General features: G+C 38.3%; 1 protein-coding gene across 1 annotated transcript in view; it reads right to left on the bottom strand.

The window, feature by feature from the left end:
* Positions 1-13,824, bottom strand: part of MCF2L2 (MCF.2 cell line derived transforming sequence-like 2) — a 127,710-nt gene that overhangs the window by 74,371 nt on the left and 39,515 nt on the right. The window contains exons 10-15 of the mRNA XM_008493383.2: positions 13,690-13,809; positions 12,214-12,405; positions 11,256-11,447; positions 10,678-10,855; positions 2,368-2,471; positions 857-945 (exon numbers count right to left, since the gene is read on the bottom strand). Coding sequence (XP_008491605.1) covers positions 857-945; positions 2,368-2,471; positions 10,678-10,855; positions 11,256-11,447; positions 12,214-12,405; positions 13,690-13,809 — 875 coding nt within the window. The remainder of the gene's footprint in view (positions 1-856; positions 946-2,367; positions 2,472-10,677; positions 10,856-11,255; positions 11,448-12,213; positions 12,406-13,689; positions 13,810-13,824) is intronic.

Below are 13,824 nucleotides of genomic sequence, written 5' to 3'. Positions count from 1 at the left end.
CTTGCACTGTTTGAAAACTATCTGATTTGAAGACAAGTCATAGTATTCTCATAGGATACATTTACATTCAGATGGTAATACGTTGCATTTTGGTATGTGTCTCCAATTTATCTAGCATAACATACCAAACGTTTTTTGCATCAAGTAATTCAGTGTGTACCTGTGTGAGACAGAGGCATAATACAAGGATAAATTCTCTAAATCATACTGAGGAAGAGAACAAAGGAGGTGAAGTCAGAAAGGATTGTGGGGCTTGGCTTGTTGCAGGGTGGTTTGTGATGTGGGGTGGTTTTTTGTTTGTTGTTTTCTTATTGTTCCCTTTGGCCTAGAAAAGTACAGTTCAGCTTAAAAAGTGGGTTTGCTTGGTACTTTTTGTTAAATCAGTTAAGTATTTGGTGTTTTACAATACGTCATAACTAGTGTCTTTCTCAAGACTTTGCAGAAAGGGAGAAAAGATAATTGCATGCATTTGAAAACCAGAAGATTCTCAAATATTATACTCGAATGTTAATACCATTAACACAAAGATCATAATCAATACTCAGTTTTGGGAATACATACACTGCTTATTCTAATGGATTATTTTCTCACCTCATGTAATTAATGTTTCTAAGGAAAAAGAACTGGAAACCCCCCCCCCCAAGAGTCCCACATAAAACCCCAAAGTTATGTCTTGTTTGCTTTTCCAGCTGATAGGCAGTATAAATGCATGGCTATAAGCATTTCAATGACATGATCCTATCCAATTACTTATTAAGCTGGGTGAACTTCAAAGAAGTTGTAGACAATGTGCTATAAATAGCTGTTTGCATTCTAAGAACAAAAAAAAATGATACTGGCTCATAAGTAGTCTTACCTTCTCCTTGTTGACAAGTTTTCATCACTTTCACTCATTACCAGGACTCTGCTAGATCCTCCTTGACTGGCTTCATGCATCACTTCAATCTGAATAAAAAGGACATATTAAAAGAAAAATACTTAGTTGATGATGCTTTTATTTAGAGAACTGTAGCTCTAAAAGAATGTTATCTAGTGTAGTATGGTACTGGACAAGTTAAAATATTTTAATTCTATGGCTGCTTGTTGTAAATCAATAATCCTTCCTCTCTATGTTTCTGCTGTCTCAGTATTGGCAGGGGGGGCATTCTTGACTCTAGGCAATGTCCTTATGATCTTCCACAACAGAAGGAGAATTACCTGCTTGTGTAGATAATTACAGGTGTAACAGACTGATGCTTAGACTTTGAAGTACTATAGTTTTGTTTTTAGCAGGAAACAAAAAAAAACCTTAATATTTTTCAGAGTGGTTTGTATGGTGCTATGTGGTGAAGTCTAAGGACTAATCTGCCTTGTGCCTCTACAAAGTGTCTTTGTAAAAGCAGCAGTGTTCTGTAAAACTCAGCTGCTGGGTACAGTGTATGTGTGCAAGGGCTGTCCCCAGGCTGAAATGGACTGGGTCTTTTGACAAACTATTTTGACAAACATTAACCTACTTCCTTGTCCAGTCTTGCTGAGTTGTATCATTTCAAGTGTGCTCCAGGCAAGTTTTAAACAGGCTTTTCCTCCTTTTGCCTGTAGCTTTAAAATACTTGGGTTTACTCAAAGGCATTGTCTTCAAATATAGTTGAACTACTCTGCTACTGAGCTTGCAGTTAAACCAAGACTGTATCTAAACTTGAAGTTTCTGAGCACTTTAGTTTTTAAGGGAAAAACGTAATGTAATGTACCTATATTCAATGTAGCTAAATTATTTAGCTGGTTGTTGATGATTATGGAATTTGTGAATAAGCTATTATCACCTGAACTATTAACAGAACAAATAAGCAAAATACTTTTCCTTGAACCATACTAGTCCATGCAGCAACAGGTAACAGTAGTATTTTTCTTTAGTTTTTTGTTTGTTTATTGGTTTATTTTTAAGTATTAAATATGTAGTCTTTCTTCCTTCATGTAAAACCTACTCGTGGAAAATATTTACATGCAGAAAAATACATACCATCAGAAAGTGCTGAATATAGCATATCATAACTTCAGGGAAGCTGGAATAATATTCCAGTTGTAGAAACAAAATATTTAAAATGCTATAAGGAAGGAGCACTTTGGCTGCACTCTAATGTATTACTGTTGGATGTTCCCTCCATGTTTCCCATTTCTACTTAACTGTAACTTGGTTTCCATGTACATAAGCATACACATTTTTATCACTGCTATCTGAGTAACTTTCAACCTGCAACACGAAGTGCAAAAAATGCTTAGAGAATTAATTAGATGTTCAGGTTTTTTAATTCCAGTTATAAATATGTAAACCTGTATTTATTTTGAGTTTTCTCACAATGTGGAATGTCCCCAAGACACAGATGCTCCTACCTTAATTCCACCTTTAGTCTTCTTAATGTTTTTCTTTTTTGATAACTCTACTTCAGAAATGGTCTTTGGAGGGCAGGAAATTTCTGTGGACCTCCTGTTGGTAGCTGAAGGAATCAGAAAGAAAGCAACATTAAAAAATACGTGCTGAAAGTTGAAATCCTACTTCCTAATAAAAGTCAATGTGCAAAGATCCTCTCACATCTCGTAACTGAGACCTGGTTTAGAGAACTGAATTGTTGCTGGAGTGGTGAAGGACCATCTGGCACAAGGGATGGGCAGTGTTGTTCAGTACACCACTGTCTTGAATTGGTGCCCATAGCTCCACGTTGTAGAGACTACTTTGTTTTGGATTCCTCCCTGGCAGTCATCTTTAGAGCAGCTCAGGTAAGTGTTATGTAGCTCTATCAGCAGTTGACTAATTTTTACTTCTGTAGTTTTTAAGCTGAGGTGCTGTTCCATGTGTCAGTTTCCGAATAAAGGAAATCTTGGTTCTGGTAATGGCTTCCTTATGTTGTATTATAAAGGATTGCTCCCATTTAAGTTTCATCACATGAATACATCTGAAAAGAGTAATCATACAGGTATCAAGAAGTCAGTGTGACCATTTATGCAATGACAGTGATTCCAAGGAAATTATTTCGGAAGTTGCTGTGTCATGTCAGGTTTGCTGGGACTTGCAGGATCTGTAAACCACAGGTGACCTTGAATTGTCCAGTGCTACTAGAAAACAATCCTCAACAACTTAACTGCTTACCCTAAGACTTCTGTGCTAAGAAAAAACTATAGTAAACTGTGAGAAGGTGAATCATACGTTTGGCTTTCGTAAAAAATAACCCATCATGTTTTGTATCCTTGTTTTAAATTGACAGTTCACAGTGCATATTGTATAGGTCTAAGGCAAACAGTGCTCTCCTTTTTCTCAACTGCTGAATTGTTATAGGCAACCATGCATGTCATGGTAAAAACAAATAGGAATACCAGATGAAATGATGAAAGAGGCTGGGTGAGGCAAGAAAGAAAATTTTTACAGCCCTGAGATCAGGTCCTCTGTAGGTTTGTTTTTTTGGAAAGTTCTTGTTTTCCCAGAATAAAACCTGGTGTTTTCAAATGTGTCCTGTAACATTCTGTTAAAGAGGGTTTCACCAAGTCTAATGATTTGAGGGGTTGAGGCTCTTGGTTGTCACAAATACCTTTTCCTCTGTGGGAGTAGCCAAGGGATGTGATAAAAGAACCAGATTATCTTTGGAGAGGACAGTAACAAATTTTCCAAAGTTTTTGTAATTTAATTATTTTAATGTAGCGTAAAAAAAAAAAAAAAAAAAAAAAAAAAAGCAGTGGCATAGGAACACCCTAGATTATATTAAAAAGGCACCGTACCAGTTTCATAGGAATTAACAACCTGACATTTCTCTGCCCTGTGTCTTTTAAACCACTTCAGCATGCAGCTTCTCTCCAACTCTTTGCTAAATCTTCCTGGTTTTATTCCATGCCTTTTATCTTTCTCACAATGACTCCATATTAGAAAGTTTCTTCAATGTAGCAGCACTGTCTGCTGCCACCAGCAGCTGAATCAAGTAATAGAAGATTCTTACAGTTCCCAAGATGGAGCTGAAATGCAAATGCTATCTCTGGTTCTTCCATCACTTTCAGAATTTACTGCAGAATTTGAGCACTACTTTCAGCAGCTGCCTTTCCCATCCCAAAGAAAACTTTCCATGAAGTAGTACATGTTCTCTCAAAGGTATTGTTACTTCACCCAAGACTTGGTCATAAAAATCCTGATTCTATTAAACAAAACCAAGGTGGTTTTGCACCCTCTTTTTTACATATTTACCAGACACTCGTGACTACCTTAGACATGTTACCAATGTCCAGTTACACTGTTTAAACCTGAGTTCAGTCCTTTCCATTGCTCATCAAGCTAATTCTCAGGTTTTATACATACTGGGTGGTAACTTGAGGAAACATGGGAACTTCTGCTTAGAGAAGCATAGCTCTTGACTCATTTGTTTTTATGTTTGAAAATCCTGTCTGAAAGCAGTTGGCAGAAAATGTGGAAGTCAGCTATGACTTTGATGTCTGGATCACAATTTATAAACTCAGACTGTGCTCCAGGTGATGCAGAAAGAGAGCAATGGATGGGTGAAGTGAAAGATGACACATTCACAAAAATCCCAAGTGCAGGTACTCCATGATCCACCAGATGATTAGTCAGGTCAGTTTACTAGCTTAGTGTTGGCTTCATCATTATAACATAGTTCAGAAAGAAGGAGACAGGTACAAGATAAAAAAGCAGTTGAAGCCAGCTGCCTATGTTTTAGGGGTGAATTTGATTCAGACCAGCACTTCCAGTTTGACTCAGAAATGAATTGAAAGCAGGAAGCAATCTGGTTTTGGTTATGCTCCAAAATATTTTTGGGTTACTGACTGGCCCATATTCAGTCATCGCTGCATGTCACTACATTTAAGTAGTTTCTGGAGTAATTTAGAAAGAAACAGCCCAAATACCTGCCTATTATTACTGCACTAATTACTGTAGAGCTGGAAATATATAAAAGGGGAAACTCCTTTATAAACGTCAGTACAGTTGGTCGTTTCAAGGTCGTTACTGCTGAGGAAGGTGAAAGTACCAGCGTCCAACTGCCTACTGAAAGAACAAAGGCAGAGAAACAAAGTAAAACTGTATCTATAAACAATCTAAGGTCCGTATGGTTTAAGGTTGTTTTCATTTTATTGTTTCACAGTAGTCTCCTGCATAATGAGTACTGAAGATTTCATTTTGAACTCATTAATGTTCTAAAATGCCTGGTGCTGCTTTCAAAGGGTATTGAATGTCCTTTAAACTTTTAATTGCAGAGATATTTACAGTTAAGCATTCTGAAGCCCTACTGTGCTTCTCCTATGAGGCTTTAGTTCTGGTCACTAGTTTCTTACAATCAAGTTGCACGATAAATACAGAATTCCTGTTTCATGACTTAGTTTACACCAAGTGGTAAATGTGGTCTGCACTGTCCCTAAAGCTGCTAGGAGAGGAGACAGACTCATGTGCTCAATGTTTCTCTGCAGACTTTGCCACTCCATGACCAAAATAAATTCACTGAGGACAAATGCTGTGCTGCCTGTGGGGAAAGGCTGTGGTTTCACCCATTTCCCCACCCTGTTCCTGCATGGCAGGTCACAGGCACCATGTGTCTCAGGAGTTCATCTCTCATGGCGGGGCACGTCACACAATGGGGCACAAGCAGAACTGTGTACAGCTCCCAGGTGCTCAGGATCTACTGGGTTGGTCTATCTGGGTAATTGGCCTTATGTTTTCTCTTGCTAGAGTAAATATAACTCATTAGCCAGCAAGAGACATGGGCTGAAGTCAAGGGTTATGACACACACTCAGCACTTGCAAGACATTCAATAAGACATTAAATAAGTACCATGCTTTACATTCAGATCTTATGTGAATTTCCCAACCATGAGCTTCCTCATCTGTTTTCTGTGGGAGAGCTGGTGCATTCTCACTAACCACTTACAGTGGAATCAAAGTTCTTTGGCAAGAACAGGCGTGGAAACAACGCTCCTGCTAAACTGTTTACTGGGGCTTGCAGCTCATGCTGTCCCACAGGAACACGAGTTGGAAGATAATTAATGACTCAGCAGTGGTTTTGAATGCTGGTGATGACAAAACAGCATGCTTAGGCAGCTAAAGAAACACCTAAGTATCTAAGATTTATCATTTAATGACTTAATACTTTTCCATTAGGCAATATCAACTCTACTCCTTTGCTCTAGCAAAATTGCTGTCAAGCTCCCTGAAAATCTGCCCGTATAAAAAGCAAAGAGTGAGGTCCCTGTTTGTGGAATATTATTCTGTAAGAACACACTACTTGGTTTCCTCTGACTTGCCCAAGTGTTATAGCAACTCTACAGCTGCAAAATTGAAAGCACTTTTCCCCTCTTCTCTACTTCATTTATAGAAATCTCCCAAACTATAGAAACTGCTGGTTTCCCAAAACCATTAATGAAAATCACATGCACCATCTTGTCTGAGTTAGCCAGCCTCTCTGCAGCTTTACTTCTGCACACATCCCCAGACTCTTGCAAGACACTCTTTTTTTATCTTCTATCCTGCTGTTATTAGTGAGTGAGTGTTAAGCATTGTTGACTATAAGGATTGCTGGAATGGATCCAGTGAGCAGTCATACACATTTGACTGTGATGGAAGCAGTTTAATTTTTATTTAAAGTACTGAAAAGATGCCAGCTGTGTTCTTTCATATGATTTTCATGTTCCAAGTTGGCCTTCTGAGATGCTTTTAGGGTGAGTCATAGATTTAGTATGTGCAGTTTGCTGTTAACTGTTATTTGCTTCATAATTTCACAGAAATTGTGACATCTCTGCTCCTGTATTTCACATCTATGTTGCACACTAAGAAATCCCTAGGTAAGGATAGCATTTAGAAGACAAGAGATGCCTGAAGCAAAGCTACACATACAACCTTAGTTTTGCCCCTTTTCTGATAAGGCATCTTAGAGTCCACCCCCTTTAAGAATCCTTGCCTCATTCTGTGCACAGATTTAAAAAACATTTGATTAATGTGCAGCTTTTCATTATTTTGATTTATTTGTATTTCTCAGTGCGGGCCCTGAGCTTTACTATCTATATGCTATTTCAATCCCTGCTCTGAAAATGGTTATCTTTTTTCTAATAGTCCTTTTTACAAATTCAAGTGCTTCATAAATATTTACTGAGCTGTTTTCACAACACTTCTCAGAGGTAACAGGCTGTTATCCACACTGAGATCTCCAAGTGCTATAGATAAAGATCAAAAGAGAATATGCTATGGGAGGCCAAGGTGACATTTTTAGAACTGAATTTTCTGGATCACATGTTCATGAGCACGTGCTCTGCCAGTTGTTCTGTTTTCATATTTCACTGCTCTTTCAATGTAGGTTTTTAAAATGTATTTGAACTAGTTATTAAAACCAAAAACTCCCAAATTGCACTAAGTTGGATCATGTTAACACCCACATAGATTTTTTAATAGAATCAGAATTTTCAGGGTTGGAAGGGATGTTTAAGATCATGTAGTTCCACCTCCTCTGCGATGGGCAGGGACATCTCCCACTAGATCAGGTTGCTCAGAGTCCCGTCCAGCCTGACCTTAAAAATTTGGGCAACATGTTCCAGTGTCTCACTGCTCTCATGGTGAAGTTCTTCCTAACATCCAATCTAAATCTACCCTCCTCTACTTTGACTCCATTTCCCTTAAGTCCTATCACTACCTGACATCCTAAAAAGTCCCTCACCAGCTTTCTTGTAGCCCCTTCAGATACTGAAAGGCTACAATAACTTCTCCTTGGAGCTTTCTCCTCTCCAGACTGAATAACCCCAACTCTCTCTGTGTCTTCATAGGAGAGGTACCCCAGAAACAGAGCTGAAACCTTTACACCTATTGCACCAGCTTGTTTTCCCCATGTCAGCAGGAGTTAAAAGCAGCAGTAAGGAGCAACAGCTTCAGAGGTGACCCCAGAGCAGTTTAAACCCAACTGAAATGAGTCTGGGATGGTTCTCCTTTTCCTTCCAGCCTCTGGCCACACACTTCTGTCTCCTTTTTTGTCAGCACCGCTGTTCATGGAACTGGTTGATGATGAGCTACACCAACCAAAACAACCCTCTCAACCCCAGTGACAGTTTTCAGTTCCCTTCTTTGTTCTCATTGGTTATGTGACCATAAGTATGGAGGGAAAGCAGAATCAGGAACACATTGCTGTGCTGGGCAAAGAGGAGATGAGAAAGGGAGACTGTAACAGGCCTGCATTAAGAAGGTCTTAAGCTGCTGCAAGATCATACTGTAAGGAAACAAGCAGTGCAGGGGATAAGAAACATTTTCTCTCTGAATTCCATGAGTTCTGCTGACAACAAAGTAAATGAGACTATAGGAGCCAAACTGTAGTAAGTTCATGCATAAGGAACAGTTATGACCTGGGATTTTTTTTTTTTCCTCAAGTGCTTGTAATTCTGCCAAACCCAGACACTTTAGGAAAGGACAAAACAATTTTTTTACTGCCGTGGTCCAGTACTCACCACAAAGACAACTAGAACAAGACAATTTTCTTAGCCTTTTTCACTAAGATGGCCAAGCCATTTTTTACTGAACGTTTTCCAAGGAAATGTCAGACTGAAGATAGCCTTTGGGAAAGTTTCATTTGAAAGAGTTAGACTGTGGGAGAATTACAAGTAAATGAAAATAGAAAAATGCTAACTACAGCCATCCCTAATGGCTTATATTATCTTTTACAGCTCTGTGGCTTATCCTACTGTGCCTGGCAGCCTATGGGAAATGCTAGCCTAAATATTTTGACTTGTGGACTTACTTCAATTCATTCCAGCTAACAACTTTTCTTACAGAAATGAAGTCCACAAAAATGTAGTCAATTAAAAATTATGCATTTGGTATTGAAACAGAGCAGAGACACTTCCTCATTAAGTGCCATTTCTTTCCTCTCAACATGTATAGGAACAAGTTTAGCTGTTAGCAGTATTCAAGCAGCTTCCACTGAGAGTAAACAGAGTTTTCCTTATCTAAGCTTGCCAAGAGTCACCAGAGATCATAAGGACATAGATTTAAGAAACTGTCACAGTCATTTCCCTGATGGAAATCTGCCCTTTCTCTCCTGCATGATATCAGCTCTACCTGTATGCGTCTATGTGCACATCCATGTAAAATGAAGTGTCTCACAGTTACAATATCAGAGTATTTAATGCCTGAGCTTTCATGTCTGTTAAGTTTTTTCTATTAGTACACACTACTCCTTGTTTGGGAAATGGAGAGTCAGCAAGTAAAATGAAAACAGAATCTATTCTGCAACAAATGCAGCTTTTTTGCCTTTCACAGACAGCCATTGCAATGCTTCTGCAGTATTGTTACATCTGCTGCCTCGGGACAAAATCCTTTCTTTCTGGTCTTCTATTTCTGTTTATCACATTTTATTGCCTTTGCTTGCCTTTGTATTTACACAGCCTAGGAACATAGTAGTTTCCTGTTGCCATATTCTATTTTGCAAGCTTTTAGAAATATTCAGGTGTGTCCTGGCTAACAAATAACAAGAGCTACAGTATCCGTTTCCAGAAGCTGTTCTTAGCCTCTTTCATGTTTCCAAGGTGGTGCTCAATAAATTCTCCCCATAAACAAACACTAATTCTTTTTTGATTCCATGACTGTGAGGAAAGAGCGCAAAAAAAAAAAAAAAAAAAAAAAAAAAAAAAAAGTAGCTCCAAGAAGAACAGATTTTCACAGCCTCATTTGCAAGGCTTGGAATAGGACTCAGTGCCCCTGTTTCTATTCTCAGCCACATTTCAGACTCAGAATGTGCAACTGTCTGAATCACTGTTTATCTGTGCTTCAGTTTTCTTTCTGAAAAAAAAAAGAGGTTTAAAATGCTTACCAGTGCTTGCCAAGTACTTTGGCATTCTGACAGAAAGGGCACTTGGGAAATTCAAAGTATAACTCTTTGCAGTGGACAACTGGATAATTCATTACACAGTGTATGTAAATATACATCTACTGTTCACAGTGGTTAAAGCAACCTTTTGAGTACCACAATAAATTATAGGTAGTCCGGGACTTATTTCTTTGTACAGAGGCACCCTGGGTTAATTTGTTGTGTGAATAAGAATTAAAACTTAAGGCATTGTCACTTATATATGAGTGACTCATTTTTAAGATTCTACCTATATCAAAAGTATAATTTAAAAAAAAAATCTGCAAGAGCCCTAGAATGACAAGACAGAAGTTCAAGAAACACAAATATGGAAATTGCACACATAAACAGAAATGCAAGACCAGCTTTTAGCCTGAAGATTCAGTTTTAGTATAGGTTAAAGCCATTCAAAGGAGTCAGTGTTGCTAATGAACCCTTAACCTTTGCAAATATCTGATTGAAATTTGAGGGACTGTGCCTCTTTAAAGCCAAATATTCACATTACAGTACATGCAATGTAAAAAAGGTTTTCATGTTAACTTTCTGTACTTGCAGTCTTCAATATTTGGGCCTTCAATAATTAGCAATATACAACATATTGAGGAAGAATACAGAAATGTACTTTGTAGGTTAGACCTAGGAAAAGAAGGCTGAATTATTTTTTTTATTCACCTTTGTTTGTCTGTTTGTAGTGACAGATAATTCACATTAATTTTCAACAGATGGGCCTAGAATGCTGACACAACGTCATACACAAGTTTTCATTTTGAAAAAAATTAATTGTCATGTGGACAAACCATTGGAGTTTATCTGAAAGACACTGCTCATGGCCTACCTACTCCTGCTGGTCTGGTAATCTTTGGTGATGCTCGCTTTGGGGAAGATTCAGGATGTGGGGCAACAGGTTGTACTGGCCGGGTCTGTTTGGCTGCCAGCTTCTTCAGGCTTACTTGTCTCTTGTCAAACATTTCTTGTACATCTTCGAGTTTTTGTAGAATTCTTTGGGCATTGGCCTAGGCAAAGGAAAGGTAAACAACAGATGGTGGTCAGTGATGGAGTAAGGAAATTAGGAAAGGATTTCTGTCACCCTAACTCAGAACAGAGCTGAAGATTGTACTGTGCTGCAGCTTAATGCAACACAGCCCATGCACTCTGCACAGATCTGTTTCCCTGAGTAAGACATAGTGACTTGTGCAGTCTTTCTAGCACTACTCTGAAGAAAATCACATGGTTTCCATGACTGCTAACCTGAGTAAACCTTACTGCCCCAAGTGCTTTCCTCTATGCCCTTTTGGTGTAAGGAAAGAGGAATTCGAGCAGACTGAAGTATTTAGTCCAATTCACTCTTGCAAACAAGGCAATTGATAGTTTTGAAATTCTAAGTGATTACATGCACATCTGAGGGGGTTTTACCTTTATTTCAGGAGTGAGGATCATGTCAAACTGATTGTAGAACTCCTTTGGGTTAGAGAGCTGGTGTTCCTTAGCTGTCATCAGGAACTTCTCAATTTCAACGAGTGCAGTTTCAGCTCCCTCTTGTGACTGGCACTTGTCCACAGCTTGGGAAGCTAAGAGGTAGATTCCAGCTTCACACCACTGGCTCGCCTTTAAAGAAAAACAGGGCAAGTGACTCCATCAACAATGAAGTGTTGCTTCTGCTCCATAAAATACATATTTGCCCTTACATGTCACTTAAGGGAATTAATCTTACTTCATAAACCCAACAGTTCCTGGCCACAAGTCACCCCAGATAGATATGTAGAACAACAGCAAGTTCAATTCTGTTCTCATGAGCTAGATGGTCCAGTAGCATGTTAAATAATAATATGCTGAGCAAAAAGAAGTGGTACTATGGGTTTTGCAAATCAAATGTCAGTTGTATTACCTCATTTTGATGTTCAGACACAGAATTATCCAAATACTGAAACAACTATTAGACCCATATTAGCAACACCACACGCCCCACGGCCCCTCCCCATAAAACTTCTTAGGCATTAAAAACTCATTAAAAACTCCAAAACAGATTTTATTGTAAAATTTTGATAATTCTTATATTAGATGACACTGGAATAGCAAGCAGACGTTCTCAAAGCATTTAGGTTGCTATTTTAGAGAAATCAGAGAAAGTGAAAACAACTTTACAAATTTAGGCTGAGCTCTATTTTTGCTTCGTTTTATTTTCTACTTTATATCATTTTAAGACTTTAATTATGGGAAGCTACTGCTCCAATTTTTATAATAACAGTTTTTGAATGAAATGGAGAGAAAAGGAATAAACACCTTTTCTCTTCATCGAAATTACCTGAGCTCATAAAAACATCCACTTGCAGTATAGTGTTACCAGGGCTGCTAGCTGAGAAAGTTCACTCACCTTGTCTATCTGTTTATGTAGCTCAAGAGACTTTCCCAAAATATCATACTTTTTCTTGGTCTCATTGGTAAAGTCATCACAAACACGCCTGAGTTCAACACACTTTGGTCTAATGGAGTCAACTGCATAATGGTTATTTTGGATGAGCTGTTCTCCATGGAGAGCTAGAGACTGGGCCTTCTCCAAAGGTTCCTGTGAAATTAATGAGAAAAAATCCCAAGTTAGACCTTAAAATCATATGCATAATACAAATAATCTATACCTGAATCCCTGCCATAGCCTGCAGGTAAAGGTTTGGAATATTAATATAGCTGATATGTCTTATTTTATACTAACATTGAAGACCAACTTAATTGTCAGTGTATATACTGAAACACAAGAGATTCCATCTGAACAACAGGAAACAATATTTACTGTGAGACTGACTGACCACTGGAACAAGTAGTCCAGAAAGGTTGCGGAATCTCCATCCTTGAAGAATGAAAAGACATATGGACAACCTGCCCTCCTGGGCAGCCTGCTCTAGGTGGCCCAGCTTGGGCAGGGGCACTGAACAAGATGACCTCCAAGAGGACCTTTCCATCCTTAATCGCTCTGTGACACATGTGATTCTGTGAGTGTATGCCTTCTTTCTAACATTCATTACAAAGTTTCTTTTTTACTGCAAAGTTCTCAATTACAAAAATATATATATAATTTTTCACTCAGTAGTTGCAAGGTTTATCAAGCTTTAGCTTATTATTCCAAGATATATTCTGGAAAACTCTTCAGATCCAACTGAGCACAATTCATAAACTTTGTCACAAAAGGTTGAGATTTTAGATGGCAAACAGGAACAGAGTGCACACCAATGTGATGTGGACTATGGAAGGAAAATACACGTTACTGTAACTCATATCTTTAGGCTTCTGAAGAAGAGCTGTGCAAAGATCACAATATTTCTAAATTATAACCCTATTCTTAAAAAAAGGTGATAATCAGATTTTCCATTTGTGCATGTGAATGCATCATTCTCTGTTTCAATTTACTCAGTTGTTCCCCGCTTTCTAATAATGCTAAATGAGATGTAGGCTCACAGCTGACCTACTGGTGGAATTAGAAAATCCAGATGTCTGGAAAAGGAATATATTTATAGAAAGGCAAGGGTATTCCTTAAACTGCTGTGAATCTTAATAAAATAGTCTTAAAAGATATCTGCCAAGGTAACTTGTTAAATATTCAGAGCCTTTCAGATTCCAAAGTTGGACCAACTATGCCCTGCACTGAAATACCAATTTTTGAACTGGATTCTAGTTTTCCAAGTAAAAAACTGGAACTACTGGATTTGAATAATCCTGGCTTCTGGAATTTAGGAACTGAGTTATGCAATTTAACATAATGACTAGTGAGAAGAGAGTCAGTGTGATGCAATAACAGTCAGAGAAGTATCTAGAAAATCATGTCTATAGCAGCTGGAGTACTATATTGAGTGCAAACCTGTCCTTTCTCTTCCAGTTGTTTCTGTTCCCTTAAGAGGTGTTCTACTCGAGTCACAGTGTCTCCAATGTCAGCAAAACCTGCTTGTGCTTCCATGAGATTATCCAGTGCCAGTTTTACCTAACAAACAGCAAC

The sequence above is a fragment of the Calypte anna genome, chromosome 9 (genome assembly GCF_003957555.1).
Source record: "Calypte anna isolate BGI_N300 chromosome 9, bCalAnn1_v1.p, whole genome shotgun sequence".
Taxonomy (NCBI): domain Eukaryota; kingdom Metazoa; phylum Chordata; class Aves; order Apodiformes; family Trochilidae; genus Calypte; species Calypte anna.
This window is presented reverse-complemented; position numbering and strand designations above follow the sequence as displayed.